This window comes from Tamandua tetradactyla, chromosome 10 (assembly GCF_023851605.1).
Source record: "Tamandua tetradactyla isolate mTamTet1 chromosome 10, mTamTet1.pri, whole genome shotgun sequence".
In the NCBI taxonomy this organism is placed as follows: Eukaryota; Metazoa; Chordata; class Mammalia; order Pilosa; family Myrmecophagidae; genus Tamandua; species Tamandua tetradactyla.
In genome coordinates, this window is record NC_135336.1 from 92947645 (window position 1) to 92968351 (window position 20707).

The following is a 20707-nucleotide window of genomic DNA, read 5'->3' on the forward strand; positions in this document are numbered from 1 at the left end:
AGTCGGAGGAACTAAGACGCATGTACCTTACTAAGACGCCATCTTGGATCTCCGATTGGTAGGATTTTAAAAAAAATTTTTTTATTAATTAAAAAAAATTACAAGAAACACAACATTCCCAACACATACACTCAGCAATTCACAATATCATCACATAGTTGCATATCATCATGATCATTTCCCAGAACATTAGCATCAATTCAGAAAAAGAAATAAAAAGACAATGGAAAAATATAACAAACAGAAAAAAAAAATTTTACATGCCATACCCCTTACTGATCCCTTTCATTGATCACTAGCATTTCAAACTAAATGTATTTTAACATTTGTTCTCCCTATTATTTATTTTTATTCCATATGTTCCTCTCATCTGTTGACAAGGTAGGTAAAAGGAGCATCAGACACAAGGTTCTCACAATCACACAGTCACACTGTGAAAGCTATATCATTATACAATCATCATCAAGAAACATGGCTACTGGAACACAGCTCTACATTTTCAGGCAGTTCTCCCCAGCCTCTCCATTGCATCTTGGATAACAAGGTGATATCTACTTAATGCATAAGAATAACCTCCAGGATAACCTCTCAACTCTGTTTGGAATCTCTCAGCCATTGACACTTTGTCTCATTTCACTCTTCCCCCTTTTGGTCAAGAAGGTTTTCTCAATCCCTTGATGCTGAATCTCAGGTCATTATAGGATTTCTGTCCCAAGCTGCCAGGAAGGTCAACACCCCTGGTAGTCATGTCCCACGTAGACAGAGGGAGAGTGGTAAGTCTGCTTGCTGTGTTGGCTGGAGAGAGAGGCCACATCTGAGCAACAAAAGAGGTTCTCTTGGGGGTGACTCTTTGGCTTAATTTTAAGTAGGCTTGACCTATCCCCTGTGCGGTTAAGTTTCATATGAACAAACCCCAAGACTGGGGGCTCAGCCTATAGCTTTGGTTGTCCACACTGCTTGTGAGAATAACAAGAATTCAACTTGGGGAAGTTGAGTTTTCCCCCGTTCTCGCCATTCCCCGAAGGGGACTTTGTAAATACTTTTCCACTCACTGATCAAATCACTCTGGGATTCATCAGGGCATCACCTGGACAAACAAACAAAATCTCATGTCCTATACAAAGTTCCATGTACTTAAGGTGTTCAATCAACTATCTACATAAGTTATACTAGGAGATGCACTAGTCAAAGTATAGATCTGTACCAAATAAACATTTTTTGCTTTAGTCTCACACATTAGTTGAAATTTTTAAATATTAAGTACCACCTATTTTCAGCACACTGCAGTAATGACATTCTTTTGTTCGTCCTCATGCAAAAACATTTTTTTAATTTATGCATTTAGTCACTATCATTATACACTCTAGGCATTCCTAGATTACACCATCTCAATCTTTATCGTCTATCTTTCTTTGTGATTTCATCTATGTCCCAGCCCTCCTCCCTTTATCATTCTCATATGCAGCTTCATTCAGTGTTTTAACATAATTGTATTACACTTAGGTAATATTGTGCTGTTCATTTCTGAGTTTTTATATTCAGTCCTGTTGCAAAATCTGTATCCCTTCAGCTCCAATTACCCAATGTCTTACCCTATTTCTATCTCCTGATGGTCTCTGTTACCAAGGAAATATTCCAAGTTTATTCACTAATGTCAGTTCATATCAGTGAGATCATACAGTATTTGTCCTTTTGTTTCTGGCTAATCACACTCAACACAATGTCCTTAATCAATATATAGTTTTTAACAAGAATTTTCAGTTTTAAAGTTCTTAAAATATATTTCTTTTTAAAATATGAATAGGAGCTGAAGTCATGGCCAGTTTCCAAATTGCTGCCTGTCGAGGATCTAATTTAACAAAAGGAGACGGGGCTGCCATTCCCATTCCTTGTCACAAGATTTTATTTGTAGCATTGGTATAAATTTCAGTAGAATAATTATTTAGATTAAACCAAGGTAATTTAACAGAACACTTTCAGTCAGAACTACAATCCTGAATTGCATACCCCTTAGGGGACCAATCTGTTACAATTCCATAGCAACCATTAATGAGTACTCTTGTTCTGCATTGATCCTATTGAATTTTCTGACTCAGGTATATATGAATTTTTATATAAAGGCAGCTCAGAAATTAATTTTTTTTCTGCTAAAGGTATGGTAAAGAAGCAATCTTTTAAATCTATTATAATAATAGGAAACATTATGGCCTTTAGGCTGAAACCAATAACAATACTTCTGTACTAAAGAAAAGAGCTCTAGTGACTCTGAAGTCTTCATTGAGACCCCTGTAGTTTCTAACAATGTTTTCAACACACAAATATACTCCTCCATCCGCCCGCTATGATTTCCCATTACCCTGATGCTACAAGGAAATTAAAATTACTTTAAACTTCAAAAAGACTTACAACAATGACCTAGGTCTGCTCCTGTGGCGAATCCTCAGCGTCCGGAGACACTCAATTTCCTTGGATACTTTAACACGAAAGCGGAGTAGTCTCTTCTTAGAGTCCCTTCATAGTTGCCATCTGTTGGCCGCTGTTATGACCCTAAGGAGTGTTAAAGTAAAATGAGAGAGAGACTGGGATCAGGGGGTCTGAAGCTTTAGCAGTAAAGACAACAGACAACTTTATTCTTACCTAGTTCCTGCTTATATACTGCAGGGTTTTAGGTGCCTAAAAGCATGCATACATTCTGTGAAAAAAAGAGTGCCTACTTATCAGTATATTACTCTCTACATACAATAGATAGCTAACAAGACCTTGGGGTTTAAGAAAAAAACAAACATTCTCTCTCTCTCAGACTGTCCTCCAATTAAGCAGATAGCAATCTCCACAGTTTATTGCCGATGCCACTCCAAAGCCAGTTGCTCCCAATAAATTCCACAGGTTTTCCATTAACCCTGGCTCCTACAAATTTCATATGAACAAACCCCAAGACTGGGGGCTCAGCCTATAGCTTTGGTTGTCCACACTACAGACTAGGAGGTTTTAATAAACTTATCCTTTCATTATCATGGTCTAATTTTATTGCTTGATAGTAAGAGAACATGTTCTATATGATGTTGATTCTTTGGAATTTATTGGAGCCTCCCTTTTGGCCTAAAAGATGTTCAATTTTCATGACTGTTTCATGTCTGCCTGAAAAAGAAAATTCAATTAATTTGAATACATTGTTTCTCAAATTTCCTATATTTCCTGTTTTTTCCCTAGTGACTAGATGTTAAATCAGTCTATACAATAGATATGAGATCTAAATCTCTAGAATGAGTGTGGAGTCTGCTACATTCTGCTATTCAAAGAATGGGTCCAATCTAGGATTTTTGAGCAGTCTGGTTTGAGACTGATCATCAATATGAATGCATATTTATTGAAGATATGGCCTTTGCCAGCCTTGCCCCAAAAGGATCAGGGTGTACATCCAGGATGGGTTTGAAAAGTATTATTTTTAAAAAATGGGACATGTCCTAAACTAATATAGTGTAATATATTAATTCACTGGCAGATTCATATACAATGCTCAGAAATTCTCTCCCTTATCCATGACCTGCCCCCACCTACCTCATTCATTGCCACATTGACTAAAACATTACTAGAAATTCATTTTACAAGTTCTAATTTCCAGGTGTCCTTTTCTAAAGTGCCCATGGGTAGGCTGCAAACTCCTATTCTTCTTCAATACTTTATTGTGAATTTATCAAATTTCTTCATTTCCTGATGGCTAGCTAAAAACACTTTGGTACGGGAACAATTTATGGAGAAAGGGGTTGGTTTGGAGGGGGCCTTAGCATAGTGAGGAAGACAGAATAAGAAATAATTCTGGAAGAGGCACTTCTCAGGGAGATTAAGTCTGGGAAAGTTGTAGCAGTTGGGACTTTGGGAAGATGCCATGTAAACGTACGTGTGGTAGTGAGTGGACATAGAGGGAGTTTGGGGAGGTTTAAGAAAACAGACTTCATTTGTGTCATGACTTTTATCAAGACTTGCGTCACACTAATGGCTATTTTATTCTCTATTGAGTAAGAAGCACATTTTCTACCCTTCAATTTTGCTTTAGAGAAGTAAAAAGTAAAACTTGGTGTTCCTAGTTTTTCTCTGCTTCGTTGTCACTGCAATAAGAAGCCCATATGGATCTTAATTTGGATTACACTAATTTTACGTGTCTGTTGCTCAAATAATTCATTTGGCAATTATCATGTAGTCTTGTGACATCTTATAGCATCTTGGACTCTTAGTTAAATTCTTTTATTTAACTTATAAGCACTGAACTTATCAAGTGTGTCACATTTTAAATGATATTGTAAGTCCTTTGGGAGTAGGTACAGTGTGTTATAATTTTTTATATCTTTAATGACTGGTTGTACAATACAATGCAAGTAGCAGCAGTCAAGTGGATACCGATGTTTTGCTGAACCGAATTGAGGGGAAGCCATCGGCATATTTCTCTCTTCAGTCCCTGTCTATTGTGTCCTTCCCTGGAGTTCATTGTGACTGTCTTTGAAATAATGCTTCATTCTTCTCATTACTAAGTAGATAATTGAACGATCTTGATTTTGGTAGATGCCAAATTAAAAAGCTCATCACTAAAGAAATTAAAATGTGTATTCAAATAGAGCAAGGAATTCCTATGTTATTGCATTAATGAGCTTTTATCTGGTTGAGATAAGGCAGAGGAACCACCAAAATAACTTCATCTTGTGTACAACAATGTCAACTCACATACTGAGAGTCCTTGGTAAACATGCTTTTAATATGAACTTGACAGGGACTCTGGCTGAGCTTCTATTTTTTTTTTTCCTTTTCTAAAACTTGAATTTAACCTTGTAAGACTGAAATGAAGAAGAAATAAACAGCCACACTTAATAGGGTTGAATGGTAAGTGTGACCTCACTGCAGATGAACTGGTGACTACTTTCATTGGCTAATTCCCCACAGTTCAGGGGCCAGTTCACAGCTTTTATCCATGGGCGGGCCACGGTGGCTCAGTAGGCAAGAATGCTTTCCTGCCATGCCAGAGGACCCGGGTTTGATTTCTGGTGCCTGCCCATGTTAAAAAAACAAACAAACAAGCAAAAAACTTGCATCCTGAGACTTTTTGACAGCATTGCAAAGGTCACCCTGCCTTTTAGAATAGACATTAACCATGCTGGAATCTCAGGTCCATGCATTCATTCATATCTATATAAAAATTTATTTGTTCAACAAACACTTAGTGAGCCCTACCATGTGCCCAGTTCTGTTCAAGGTAGTGGGAACGGAACATTGAACTCTGTTTTGTGCCATTATGCAGTGTACATTTTAGTCAAGGGAGTTTGACTTAAAAAATGAGTATCTAATTTCAGCAGGTAATACGTGTAATAAAAGACAAATACAGGGTGGGCCACAGTGGCTCAGCAGGTAAGAGTGCTTGCCTGCCAGGCCTGAGGACCCGGGTTCGATTTCCGGTGCCTGCCCATGTAAAAAAAAAAAGACAAATATAGGAGGGTAAAGAAATAGGGAGTAAGGGTGACTGGAAGAGCCCACACAAAGGAAAGAGTCAGAGCCATGTAAGGCCTGGGGAAAGAGTTGCAGAGAGAGGAGACAGCAAATGCAAAGGCCCTGAGGGGGATACAAGCTTAGCATGTCCCATGAAAGTGATGCAAAATCTTCAACAAATTGGAATGTTCTTAGGGGCTTTCTTTCCACATAGGCTTTTTTCAAGGAGAATCAAGTTGCTATCCCGAGGCTGGCTGCTGAGCTTGGAGTCCGAACAAGGGGAGATAGAGACCTGGCTCCACTGGTTTGTGACATCAAGCCAGTCTGAGGCATCAACCTGTACTGCAGAGTCATAATCGCCATGAAAACCATGTTGTCTCTAGCCAGGGCTGGGCTGGGTTCCGGTAATTTCTGTTGAATTGTCTTTTACGTTGGGGTTGGAACACATTGGATGAGTTCTCGCTCTACCATTATTAGCTGGGTAATTCTGGCAATTTCCTTACCTTCCATGAGTCTTCATAAAGGACTGCTTCACCAACCAGAAATTGAACTCAAGACTTTTGACTGCTTCCCACCTCTCCCCACTGTCTCTTGTTTAGGTCTACCTCAGCAAAAAACAAAGTTGATGGTTGACAATTAACCAAACAGATTGGTGTGGACAATTAGGCTGAAGAATTAAGTCTCTGTATTTACTAATAAGAGTCTTGTTGATCTTTACAACCTGAATTTTTGAGCATATCCTGTCTCTGCTCTTACACCTCAGAGTGCTGGGGCAGCCCCCTGTGTCTCACCTGTACCAAATATGGACATTTCCATAGTCCCAAGAGTTCAGCCAGACCAGAGGCTCAGGGTCCACACAATGGTATTTTTCTACTAGAGACTATGAAATTCCATCAGGTCTCAAAGGGCCACATCCTCAGTACACACGTGCTTAAAGAACACCAGATAGTATTTCCTCAGACTAGAGGACAACCTGACAGAGAATTCCAAGGAATCACCAAATTACTCATCTAATGAGCAGGTTCATAATTTATTTGAACACATAACCAAGTATTGATGAAGTAATATTAAAAATGCACAGCCTGTTTTTACTTATTCATTTATACCTTTTTTTTAAATTTCTGAGAGCATTTAATGTGGCTCATAAGCCAATTAATGACATCTTACAAAAAACACATTGAGCTGCCCCCACCTCCCTCACAAGTTTTTCATACATTGCATCATCTGCGGCTCACAACAGCCCCAAGGACTGGATAGGGTTGGCTCTGCTGTCTCCATTTTAATGACAAGAACCGAGATGTGGAGGACATGCCGTGGGGTCAGATCCTCAACCTCCTGCTCTGGGTCCGGAGACACCCCACACACCCGAGGGGGACCCAGGATCTTCCTAGGAACCAAGCCCTGTGGAGGACCAAGGAAGCAGGGGCACCTCTGCCCCTGACCAGCAGCTGGAGGGGGGCCCTGCTTCACCCTCCAGGCCCACCTGCTCTGCACTGGGACCTGGCCCACAATGGGGGCTGCCACGGCCTCAGCTGACATCAGGAATAAGCCTGGAGACTTCGTGAGGCAGAACTTCTCCATGGTAGTACTGACACCAGGAAATTATAGCCAGAGCTGAGCCAACTGGTGAACACAAACCAACTGGACACACACTTGTCTTTTCCATGCCCATTTCCATGGAACTGAAAGCACAGCTAGATCAAGAATAAGGAGACTAAAAAAAAATGCACTTATCAAAGGCTTGCAGACAACCTTGTAGCATAGGAAAGTTGTCCCAAATATTGCTGATTTTATTTAGCAGTTAACGAACTGCTTATTTACAACTTATGTTTGCTTTGTGAATGGTAGGAAAATAAAATATATATGAATAAAGATTTTCAAAAACTTTGCTAATTTTTACTATGCCACTTTTCCAGTTAAGTGGTTGCTTCTGTAATGTTTTATTGATCCTGAGCTTCACTTGGCAGTCTGTTACTTTTTGGGGGAGAGCCCAGGGAAGGCCCGTGAAGTTCCCCTCCTCCCTCCACTGAGGCCCCTGCTGACCAAGAAGGGCCAGTGTCTCCCCTGTGAGAGCTGGGCCACTCCTCCATCCTCCCTAAAGCCTTTGAAAGACAGAGCCCAAGTAGGACTCTGCCTTGGAGGGGAGCTGCCAGCACCCGCCCCAGCCAAGCTGGGTAGGTAGGGCCTAACCCTAAGAAGGGAAACAGCCTTGAAATGCTGTCACAGCACATCTTAAGCTGGAAGAAAGGGCTGCATTCTGCATATGACTTTATGTGACCCCTGAAGGATCTGGTCCCCCAGTTACCAATTGCCCTGCCCAGGTGGAGGGGACAGCCTCACACTAGGGGACACATCAAACCTTCACCCCCACAGCATTCCAGCTCAGAGCTGGGACGGGGCGGGGGGTGGTTATTTTTAAAATAACTGTGTTTCTGTTTGCTAAATCTGCTGGAATGCAATATATCAGAAATGGGTTGGCTTTTGCAATGATGATTCATCAGCTAGCAAATTTACAGTTCTAAAGCCGCAAAGAATGTCAGTTCAAGGCATCGATAGGATGATACCTGGACTCTGAAGACAGGCTGCTGGCATCCAGGACACCTCTGTCACATGGGAAGGCACAGGGCTGGCATCTGTTAGTCCTTCTCTCTGGGGTTCTGTTGCTTCCAGCTTCTGGCTATGTGCTTCTCTCTTTTACCTTCTATCTCTCCAAGCTTCTCTAGGTGTGTCCTTGTCCCTCAGCTTCTCTGGGGCTTTTTCTGTGTGTGAGCTCCTCTCAACTTCATCTCTTTTAAAGGACCCCAGTAAAAGGTTTAAGACTCACCTTGGGTAAACTCCTTAGTTGAAATAACCTAATCAAAGGTCCCATGCACAAAAGACACAAACAGACATTTGCACACCAATGTTTATAGCAGCGTTATTTACAATTGCAAAGAGATGGAAACAGCCAAAATGTCCGTCAACAGACGAGTGCCTAAACAAACTGTGGTATATACATACGATGGAATATTATGCAGCTTTAAGACAGAATAAACTTATGAAGCATGTAATAACATGGATGGACCTAGAGAACATTATGCTGAGTGAGTCTAGCCAAAAACTAAAAGACAAATACTGTATGGTCCCACTGATGTGAACCGACATTCGAGAATAAACTTGGAATATGTCATTGGTAACAGAGACCAACAGGACTTAGAAATAGGGTAAGATAATGGGTAATTGGAGCTGAAGGGATACAGACTGTGCAACAGGACTAGATACAAAAACTCAAAAATGGACAGCACAATACTACCTAATTGTAATGTAATTATGTTAAAACACTGAATGAAGCTGCATCTGAGCTATAGGTTTTTTTTTTGTTTGTCTGTTTGTTTGTGTCTTTTTTTTTACTATTATTATTATTTTTATTTTTTCTCTATATTAACATTCTATATCTTTTTCTGATGTTTTGCTAGTTCTTTTTCTAAATCGATGCAAATGTACTAAGAAATGATGATCATGCATCTATGTGATGATGTTAAGAATTACTGATTGCATATGCAGAATGGAATGATTTCTAAATGTTGTGTTAATTTCTTTTTTTCTTTAATTAATTAAAAAAATGATGAAAGAAAAAAAAAAGGTCCCATGCACAATAGGTCTACACCCACAGGAATGGATTAAAATGACATGGCCCTCTCTGGGATACGTACAAGTGGAAACTACCACTTTCTCCCTGTGACCTGGGCACTTAAAATAATTATAGCTTAGCGCTCTCCTGTTACGTCTGTGTGAAGAAGATGTACGATTTCTTCTCCATGGGATGAGACTCTCCTCCCAGACCCCAGGTGACTGAAGATTCTATGAGGTGAGGGCCAGACTCAGGCGGGGTAGGTTTAGAAGACAAGTTCCAGACTGATGGGCCCGGGAGACAAGGAAGAGGGAATAAGTTTTTTAAAACGTGTCATTTTACTGAGCTGAATCTCAGCTCTCGACTGCTTGTTACCATTTGACACAGTGTATGTCTTACTTGGTTTTGCTGTGTGTCACCCACAAGAGCCTGTGCCCCAGGAGGGAAGGAATTTGGTTTTGTTCACTGCAGAGAGGAAGGGATGTCACACTAACTAGTGGTGCTTGGACACTGAGGGTAGGAAGGCCTGATCACTGGGAGTTTTCATTTCCTGGCTGCTGAAACAAATACACAATGGGTTGCCTTAACAACCGTAATGTATTGGCACGCAGTCACAGAGGGTAGAAGGCTTGCTTCCTTCCCGGGTTGAGGTTACTTGGCTTTTCCATCACATGGCAGCACCTTTTCCTTTTTCTCCATGTTCTGTTGACTTACAGTTTCTTGCTGCAACCTGTGGCTCCACTTTCTAATTCCAGTTTCCTTTGCTCATAAGGACTACAGCCATATCTGGGCACAGCTTAACTAACAACTTCTTCAAGGGTCTATTCACAAATGGGTTCACACCTGCAGCACAAGGGGTTGGACTATGCCTTTTATGGGGCAGATGATTCAACCCCCAACAGCTGATCTGGGGCACTGGGGGCAGGGAGACATGAGCAGTGGGCTTCCTGGGCAGCTACCTGACAACCGCTCCTTCCTGGGATTGGGGCTGGGGTGTCCAGGTTAACAGGGTCTGACCCTACCCTAGTCAAGCAGGCAAATCCAATTCTCTCCCAGTCACTGAGACTTAAGAGTCCCATGAGATCCAGAGGCCATTATGATACAGCCTCATCGTGGAAACCTACCCTTACTGGTCTCCCATAGGCATGGGATTCAGTGATATGCCCCAGGACAGCCTGCTGCCCATCTCCTTTTGTGCATCAGCTATTCAAAGTAGCCTATAACCAAGGGAATTGCAATATACATGCAATGGAGAGTGTTTTAAGTTTGCAAGCTGTCCCAACAATTAGTTATAAAACATTTCAGAGTTTGGTACGGGTTACAATTTCACAATTTTAGCTTTTCACTTCCAGCCGCTCTAAGATAATGGAGACTAAAAGATATATCAATATAATGAGTCAGCAATCATACTCACTTGTTAGACCCTCCTGTTCTCTGTATAACTCCACTATCACCTTTCACTTGGGCACAGCCTAAAGAGTGGGAGAAAGACCAAGGGTGTACATGACTTTTTTAAAAAAATCTTTTCTTTCCCATTTTTATTGGTATATAATTAACATACCATACAATACATAATTTTAAAGTGTATATTTCAGTATTTCTTAGTACATGTTGTGCATTGATCACCACTATCTTATTCCAGAATACTTTATCACCCCCAAAGTACACCGTATTCACATTAACAGTTACTTCCCCTTTCCCCCTGTGCTGGTTTGAAGCTATTATGTACCCCCAAAATAGCCATGTCTTTTAATCCTCATTCTGTACTGCTGGGAGGAATCTTTTAAAAAAATACTTTATTGATAAGATTTAACACACAAACATTCCATACATGGTGTACAATCAGTGGTGCACAATATTGTCACATAACTGTGTATTCATCACCATGATCACTTTTTTTTTAGCATTTGCATCACTCCAGAAAAAGAAAAAACTCAGATATACCATGCCCCTTACCCGTCCCTCTCACTGACCACTAGTATTTCCATCCACACAATTTATTTTAGCTTTGTTTCCCCTATTATTGTTTATTTTTTATCTATATGTTGTACTCATTTGTCCATGCCCTAGATAAAGGTTTCTGCATCAGACACAAGGTTTTCGCAATCACACAGTCACACTGTAAAAGCTGTATCATTATACAATCATCTTTAAGAATCATCTTTAAGAAACAAGGCTACTGGAATACAGCTCTACAGCTTCAGGTACTTGCCTCTAGCCACTGTAATACATCATAATCTGAAAAAGGGATCTCTATATGATGCGTAAGAATAACATCCAGGATAACCTCTCAACTCTGTTTGAAATCTCTCAGCCACTGACGCTTTATTTTTCCTCATTTCTCTCTTCCCCCTTTTGGTCAAGAAGGCCATCCCTGGATTTCTGTCCCACTTTGCCAGGAAGATTTACACCCCTGGATATGTGTCTCACGTAGAGGGGGGAAAGACAGTGTGTTCACTTGTGATGTCGGTTAGAGAGAAAGGCCACATCTCAGCAACAAAACAGGTTCTCTGGGGGTGATGCTTAGAAATATTTTTTTTCCTTTTTTACCCCCCCTTTTTTACTGTATAATACAACATATATACAAAACAAAGAAAAAAAGCAATAGTTTTCAAATCAATCTTACACAAGTAGTTACAGGACAGATCCCAGACTTGTTATAGGCTACCATACCATCATCTCAGGTATTTCCTTCCAGCTGCTCCAGAACATAGGAATAAATTTTTTTTTATCATCACAACAGAATTCTTTCCTTTTTTGTGAAAAATAAAACATATATACAAAAAAGCAATAATTTCAATGCACAGCACTACAATTAGTTGTGAACAGATTTCAGAGTTTGGTAGGGGTTACAATTTCCCAATTTTAGGTTTTTACAACTAGCTGCTCTAAGATACTAGAGACTAAAAAGAGTATCAATTTAATGATGCCGCAATCATATATGTTTGTTAAACCCTACCTCTCTGTATAGCTTTAACATCACCTTTGATCTTTCTATCCCTCTGTTTAGTGGTATTTGAACTATGGCCATTCTAACTTTTTCATGCTGGAAGGGTTTGTCAGAAATATGGGGTAGAGAGATGGAACTAGCTGATGTTCTGGAGAGGCTGGGCCCTCTAGGTTTCAGGACTTATCTGGTCCTGGGACCCATCTGGAGGTTCTAAGTTTCTGGAAAGTTACCCTAGTACATGGAACCTTTGAAGAATGTTGTATATTGTCCTAGGTGTTCTTTAGGATTTAATGGAATGGTTTTGGTTGGGGTTTGGTAAGTTTTGATGAGTAGCAGAAGCGTGCTAAGAGTGACCTTCATGGTAGCCTCTCAACTCCATTTGAATGATCTCAGCCACTGATACTTTATTAGATACACTTCTTTTCCCCCTTTCAGTCAGGATGGAATTGTTGATCCTACAGTGCCAGAGCTGGACTTATCCTTGGGAGTCACCTCTCATGCCCCCAAGGAGTCCTTCACCCCCGGGATGTCATCCCACATAGTGGGGAGGGCAATGGTTTCACTTACAGAGTTGGGCTTAGAGAGAGTGAGGTCACATCTGAGCAGTGAAATAGGTCCTTCAGAATAAACCCCTAGGCATACCTATAGGTAGGCTAAGCTTCTCTGACCTTCATAAGCTTCGCAAGAGTAAGCCTCAAGATCAAGGGCTTAGCCTTTTGATTAGGGTGCCCCTAACGTTTGACACAGTATCAGAGGATTCCCTGGTGGTAAAGTTTAATACCTCCATTATTTCTCCCACCTCCCAAGGGACTTTGCCAATACTTTTTTATTATCTGCTTAATAAATTCTAGGATGCATCCAGGCTTACATTACACTATACAGGACTAAAGGACCTCTTTCTTATACTGGACTCCCAGTGTTTCAATTGTTCAAAAGAGCTGTCCAGACAGGTTGAGTTAGATTATGTGCTACCTAAAATTTAGGTTGCAGACAAAATAAACTTTCTTCCTTTGGTCTCAAAGAGTAGGTGTGGTTCTAAAATATAGACGATGTCTTCCTTACCTCTGTGTTCTGAATTACCTTAATCCCAACCCGATTGCCTTTGTCTTTATCTCTAAATACCAGGTTACACATATGTAAAACAGCCTCTCAAAATCCAGAAAGAATAATTACCACTCCAGACTAGTATAAATCTGGTATAACAGCTTAAAATCTAGGCCCCCGTTTTCTTATAAGCATTTTCTAAAGGAGACCACACAATAATTGTTCTTTTGTTCCTGGCTTATTTTGCCTCACCAAATGTCCCATAGGTTCATTCACATACCTGCATGCCTCACGGCTTCGTTCCTTTCCGTAGCAGCACAATATTCGATCAAGTGTATTCACCATCATTCACCAATCTACTTTGTAGTCAGTGCATCCTTCAGCCACCTGCATTCATTAGGCATCATGTATAATGCCCAAAGTCCACAGTCCATCAACACTCTCCATTTTAGATAATTTCATTGTTTCCTAGATTAAGACAACCAATACATACCCTCACCAAATAGGACATCTAAACCTCTGCTTAACTCTTGTCCCTCCCCCCATTATTTACTCCTGCTGTTGCTATGGTACTGCTGATGTTTTCCTGTTAAACATAGCCCATAGTATGCGAAAGCAGTTTTCCTCCTGTACCCTGAACTTCAAACACTCCTTGTACAAGAAACAAACCTTTGAAATAGTTCTTACAAGAACTAATTTAAATTTCTAGTGTTCATCAGTGGGACACATAGGTCTTTACAACCCCTTTCAATCATCTTCACTTGCAATATGATAATATCACATATTAGACCCACTACAGAATTGCCTTCACGTCTATCTATTCTCTTACTTTGGAGTTCAAACTCATTCGGTAACCATTCACCTATCTGTAGCTTCTATGTATCTCTAAATCCCCTATATTCTGTATTATAAGCCTCAGATTTTACCCTTACCATGGCCATAAAAATGGAGTCATGTAACATCTATCTTTTTGTGTCTGACTTATTTCACTCAGCATCATTTCCTAAAGGTGTATCCATCTTGTTTTGTCTAACTGCTGCTTAATATTCTGCTTTGTTAATCCACTCATCTGTTGACGGACATTTGGATTGTTTCCATCTTCCGGTGACTGTGACTAATGCTGCTATGAACATCGGTGTGCAAATGTCTGTTTGTGTCACTGCTTTCAGCTCTTCTTGGTATATACCAAGTAGTGCTATTGCTGGGTCATAGGGCACCTCAATATTTAGTTTGCTAGGGTACTGCTGACTTTCATAGCTACAGAGCTCTGAGTCTCAGGTGTCACATAAGTACCCAAAGATTCTGGGATGGACCATGTTATATATAAACAGCTCAGCATCTCCAAATTTAGAATTAACAGTTACACCTCCTGAATAAGTGACTGCTGTAAGAGCTTACACTCTAGGGCCTTTTGCAATAACCCCCAACCTGGTAACCCATGCTCTCGACTTTAGTTCACTGAATTTCTATCTCATACTTAGTCCACATGATTGAGGCATGATAATATTTGTCTTTATGCTCCTAACATTTCATTCAACATATAGCTCTTAAGGTTCTAGTTGCATGATTCACAACTTCATTCCTTTTTGTAGCCACTCAGTATTCCTTTGTATGTATACACCATACTTCCCCCTTCCATTCCTCAGTCATTGTACCGTTAGGCCACCTCCATTCACTGCCCCCCACCCCCCGAAACTCCAGTGTGCAAATGTCCACTCATGTCCCCACACTCAGTTCTTCCAGGAACTGAGGGTTTCAGGATCATATGGCAACCCTACCCCTAGCCTCCTGTGGAACCACCACACTGCACCTCTCATTTCCCTACCCCAGTGAATAGGTACATCTCTTTACCCACATTTTTTCTAGCACTTGTTCTCTTTGTTCATTTTTAAGCAGTTTTATTCATACATCATACAATCCAGCCTAAGTGTATATTACTGTGCTACAATCAGGTAGTACTGTGCAATCCATTTCTGAATTTTTACAATCAGTCCTGTTGCACAATCTTCAGAACCAATTGCCCAATCTCTATTCTATGTCTACCTCCTTATAACCTGTGTTCTTAACTTCAATTCTTCAAGTTCACTCATTAACATTAGTTCATATTAGTGAGGCCATACAGTATTTGTCCTTTTGTTTCTGGCTGATTTCACAGCATAATGTCGTTAATGTCCATCCACATTGTTACATGCTTCATGACTTTGCCCTGTGTTATAACTGTGTAACATTCCATCCTATGTATATATCACAGCTTGTTTAGCTAATCTTCTGTTGACGGACACTTGGACTGTTTCCCTCGCTTGGCAATTATAAATAACGCTATTATAAACATTGGTGTGCAAATGCCCGTTTCTTTCCTTGCCCTCATGTCCTCTGAAAAGACACCTAGTAATGGGATTTCTGGATCATATGACACTTCTGTACTTAGCTTCCTCAGGAAGGAATTCCTTCTAGAGCACTGCGCCATTTTACATCCCCACCAACAGTAAGTTTGCCTCCAAGAATCTGACTAAGACCCACCTTAGTGGGCGTGGTCACATCTCCCTGGAAACAGCCTGTTGAAAATGCCCACCCAACAATAGGTCTGTCCAAACAAACCTGCATTAAAAGAACAGAGTTTTCTGGGGTACAGAACAGTTACAAACCAGCATACTAACTTTAAGATGAATACCTATTCATTTTTACAAAAACTGATGAGCAAACTATCTAATAGATTTCACTATTTGTTAATAATAAAGGGACTACTTTTAAGAATTCTTTTCTTCAAATTTCCAACTTGGGAAACAATTAGTTGATTGTTCACATTTAAAGAATCCTTACACAATACTAATAAGTCATAATTGTGGATTCCATAATACTACAGAATACGGAAAATACTATAAGTATTGGTTGGCCTCCCATAACCCGAAAGTCCTAGAGACCAAAGCATGAAACGTGGGCCTTCTCTCACTGCATTTATAATCGAGGAATGGTACAAATGGGGATTCTAGCTGAAGAATTCAAGAATTGTCAGGAAGTAGCATTTGAGCTAATATTTCAAAGTCAGGCACAAGCATGGTGATGCGCTGCAGGTATTTAGACAGAGTGTTAGCAGAGGACTGAGTGTAGGAACTTTTGTCTAGAACATGGTTCCTTATTTCAGGAAGAGCTAACTCATCATGATACAAGTAATTGCTCTTTAAAAAGCACTACACTTCTCATTTATTTATACTAGACAGTACGATGCTATTTTAAATGTACGCTTATATCTAAAGAGTTTTTGAGATGGTACTAAAAGAATAGTGCTCTGTGTGTGTGTTTTTTATATATCTAAATAGTATTCAACTTTGGCATTTTGACCACTAACATTAGAAATTTGGGGCTTCGAAATCTTCTTTAAATGCAAAGCTAGTAAGTCAATCACTTTATGGTAAGCAGAATCATCTGCTGCTCTGGTTACACGAAATACCTATGGTAATTGAATTGGGCCACTAAAGTATATGTGTGCTGTTGTTTTCTGCAAGCGCTAATGGTATATAAAAATTAAAAAATCAAAATTAGTATTGCTTATCCATTCAAGTGAGTTACGATTCCCATAGTAGACAGATTCTATAATGAACTGCTAAGCTCATGAAAAACATTTATTGTTAATTTCTTTTAGACATTGTATTTAGTTTCCATTTATATGGCATGTGTGTATATTTGTATGTAAATTCAAAACATGAGTAAGTACAAAACATCACAATATATGACTGACATCCACAGAAGTTTAAAATAACACAAACCTCATAAGGTTGCATTTTCCAACTGTTGGTTTGCCTGTGTTATAAAGAAAAGAGAAAAACATCTTTAGCTTTTAAGACATTAGTTGATCATGGTAGACTTATTTTCAGTTTTCAATTGCTTTGCCATATCAGATCTGATGGTCTGAAAGATTAAATCATCTCTGTCACTAGTAAAACAGCTGCTCTCTTCTAACAACTGCATCAACTAATCTTGGAAATCATTTAGATGACTTCCACAATTATTCCAGCCCATTGTTTTAATGTAAGATAAAATGAGAAACAATAACGCGTTCAGCTAACCTCACACCAGTATTTTTCTGTCTTGGAATTCTCTCTTTTCCCTTGAATTATATCAATACAAGTGATTTATCTTGGGAAATCAAGAAACAAATTGACTTTCATTAAAGTTCTTTTTTTACTCTGGCAAATGCTGATGCCCTTTCTCATTTGTTGGCCATCCCTTCCCACCCACCCACCCCCAACACAGAAGGGAAACACATTTTTCTTTTTGTCTTTACAGCTCACTTCTCATGTTATTTTCCCTAACATACCACACACTTTACAATCTTGTCTTGAATTTAGGTTTGATGTTTACTATTAGCAGTTAGAAAATTTTATTTATGCAGGAAACTGATGGAAGATATTCAGATTCAGTGCTCTATGTCTCATGCCACATGAATAATTGTAGGCAGACAGAGAATATAAAGTGAAAATTTAAAATGGTGAGGACAGCTATTATGGTTCTTCGTGTAGGAGAGTGGCTTAAATCCAACATATAAGAAATGGAATCAACTGAAAAGATTTAGGCCTTTGTCATGAAACCCCAGTTTTCATTGCATTTTAATTAGTGGCCTATGTTAAAATAATGTATTAAAATACAATATTATATTTTATATATCATATGAAATCCATGAAATTGTTACATGAACAAATTCTTGGAAGGCTCTGGTATACTTATAACCTAGCAAAAGAGCCAAGAAGTGCTTTAATTTTCCACTTTATTTTTGCCGTGAGATGCATGTATCCCTAGCAGGTAAGCCCAGCCTCTGTGGAGACGATGGGGTGTTTTGGGGGAGGACAGTGGTCCTGCCTTGAGGTGACAGCTGGGGTGACAAGGACAAAGGGGGCTGCATGACAGGGACAGCTCACAAAGGGCCACAGAGTATAAATAGGGCTGGGCCGGGGGTGAAGGTTGAGTGGGAAATTCTCTTGCCAGGAGCGCGTCAGTGAACCTGTCAGGAGCCCACTCTCGGTCCTTGTGACTTAGAGCAGATTCGGGTGAGATTCAGAGCACCTGCGACATCCCCTGTGCCAGCAATCCGCTGAGCCCCCCACTCCCCACCCTGCCCTCTGGGAGGCTCTGGGGTCCTGTGGGGTAGAGCCAGTGGAAAGAACATCTGGAGAGCAGCCACCGCACCCCGGTGTGCTGCTGACTCATCGCCCACGAGGCCAAGGGAGACCCAGCGCCCCTCCGTGCCGGTGCTGCCGCTGCCACTCAAGTGTCATCATGAGCGGTCGCGGTGAGGTCCCCTACTACACGGTGCAGAGCGGGCCTGTAGCGGGCCTGTTCAACAAGCCCATGGGCAAGCTGCAGCGCCACCTGTACGAGGGGGAGTACAATATGTTTAAGTACGCCCCCGTATTTGAGAGCGACTTCATTCAGGTCACCCGGAGAGGGGAGGTGATTGACGTGCACAACCGAATCCAAATTGTGACCGTGGGCATCGTGTGCACCAGCCCCCTCCTGCCCATCCCCGATGTCATGCTGCTGGCCCGACCCATCACCCGCAGGGGCCAGACCACCCAGGGGAGAGGCCGCCAAGCTGAGAAGACCATGGAGCTCACCAGGCTGCTGCCCTTGAAGCTCATCAGGCTGTCGGTTCACAACCGGGAGGAACAGCAGCTGCGCCTGAAGTTCGCCACCGGCTGCTCCTCTTACCTGCAGCTGTGCCCACCTCTGGATGCTCAGGAAGACCTATTCCTGCAGTGGGAAAAAATCATTTACCTCCTGCGCCCACCTGTGGAGAGTAACAGTGGTACTCATGCCGTTCCCGCCTGGGACATGATATGCATGCCAGAGCTGGAGGAAGAGGACCAGGCCAGCACATCAGCTGAGTCCCATGGAGAAGGGGATGACATCAGGAGCCTCCGCGTCATCTCTGACATGTCTTGGGCCTCCTCTGCAGGTTTTGCTGGGGGTGAAGGAAGGAACTATAGAGAGCCCAGCAGGCCTGCCATGACCACCCTCAAACCGGCACAGCCTGCAGCATCCTGGGCAACAGCAGGGGCGGCAATGAAGGGCAGTGCAGCAGGCGCCGTGGTGAGCGTGATGACATCTACGTCTGCAGGTTCTGCGCAAAATACCGTGACAGGACCAGGAGCCGCTTCCAGGCGCCCTAGAGGAGGCAAGAGCCATGTGGCCATGGCGGGTGTCATCAGCGTGCCTGCGAAGAACATCAAGGTGGCCAGTGCTGGGGCGGCAAGCAAGACATCCGAGTGGACCTCCAGCACAGCAGCATTGGCCAGTCTCTCTCCTGAGGGCAGCACGAGCATGGCAATTGCCAGGACATCCACCATCAAGAGCATCGTAGAAACAGCTGCAGTCCCAACAGCAGCAGAATCGCCCATCTCCAGCTCAGTGAGCCAAGGCCAGAACACTGCACAGGAGGCAGGCCGACGGGTCTCCCAGGCCAACGCCGCGGCCCGGGAGAAAAGGGAGAGGGAACAGAAGACCAGACACCAAGTTGACCGACAGTCATCAGGCCGGTCCTTCTCTAGCCACAGATCCACCAGGAAAGATCTTAAGCAAGAAGGACATCAGGGCAGTGAGCGCCCTTCCCTTAACCAGGGCATTAGCCGCACGCCCCCTGCAAAGGACTCCAGGTCTTCTGGGAAGTCCAGGACGGCTGGATCCACTGCCAGTTCGGGCTCCACAAAAAAGGGTCCGAGCAGGCTCACGTCATTCCTGAGGGGCCTGAGAGCCAGGTTAACTAAATCATCGTCAGCCCACAGAACAGATGTGAGCCTTGTCGTGGGGTCAGCTGAGCGTCAACAGGGTGCAAACATCAGTGCCCTGACTTCAGTGACCTCCGGGGAGTATCCCCAGGGAGACTATTCCACTTGATATTCGATAAATATCAAAATGTCATGCTGTGTTGTGCTGTGTTCTGCTTTAGCCATGTCCTGCAGACTGGTAGCCACCTCGGTGTTTTGTGATGTCATGTGCTGCAGCCACGCCCAGGGAAAGGGAGCTCCCTCTCACTCATGCTCGGCAGAGCTGAAAGTTGGGAGAGCAGGCTGGGACGCTCCATTATGCACCCCCTCCCTGTTACAAAGTTTTGTTCCTTCATAACAAAGCAACGGCAGGACTCATACTCCCTGGATGGTCGGGGAAAGAGGGGTGCAGGAGCATTTGGTACAATTAGAACAGGCAAGACAAGTAATTTCACCCCTAGGTCTGTATCACACAGAGACTGTAACCCGTGTCCTAGGAGACAACTATGAGAAGGTGTAAGAGAAAAGCGGGGAAGAGCCCAAATCTCCACCCACAGAACTGATACACTGGGAATGGCAGCTACACACCTGGTGGTGCAGGCAGGTGCCCTGGGTCCCTGTGGTGTCCCTGTCTCCTTTGTTCGCTTTGCCCACCTCCATCCTCAGGCAGGGCTTGACCAAGAGCTGGGCTGGTGTGGTGGCTCACTCTTCTGCCGAGTTGCACTGTGTGACTCAACCAAGTTATGTTCTCTGAGCTTCAGTGTGTTCATGAAGTACGGACGTCATATAACCAAAGGTTCTGGTGGTAATTTATCTAAAATTACAAGTTTTCATAGCTTTAATTTTGGTCATACATCACACTAATTAGAGAAA

The 20707-nt window shown here is 42.0% G+C and overlaps 1 protein-coding gene and 1 long non-coding RNA gene across 2 annotated transcripts; one reads left to right on the top strand and one right to left on the bottom strand.

Annotated features, from left to right (window-relative positions):
* Positions 1–9102: 9102 nt before the first annotated feature.
* On the bottom strand, positions 9103–14946 carry LOC143648617 (uncharacterized). Its single transcript, XR_013158671.1, has 3 exons — positions 13357–14946; positions 10497–10554; positions 9103–9925 (listed from the first exon to the last, which is right to left on the bottom strand). It is a non-coding gene; the product is annotated as an uncharacterized LOC143648617 (long non-coding RNA).
* A 3075-nt stretch (positions 14947–18021) lies between these two features.
* On the top strand, positions 18022–20147 carry LOC143648616 (Golgi-associated RAB2 interactor protein 4-like). Its single transcript, XM_077118860.1, has one exon. The coding sequence runs from the start codon at positions 18348–18350 to the stop codon at positions 19962–19964; it is 1617 nt and encodes a 538-aa protein (XP_076974975.1). The 5' UTR covers positions 18022–18347; the 3' UTR covers positions 19965–20147.
* The last annotated feature ends 560 nt before the right edge of the window (positions 20148–20707 follow it).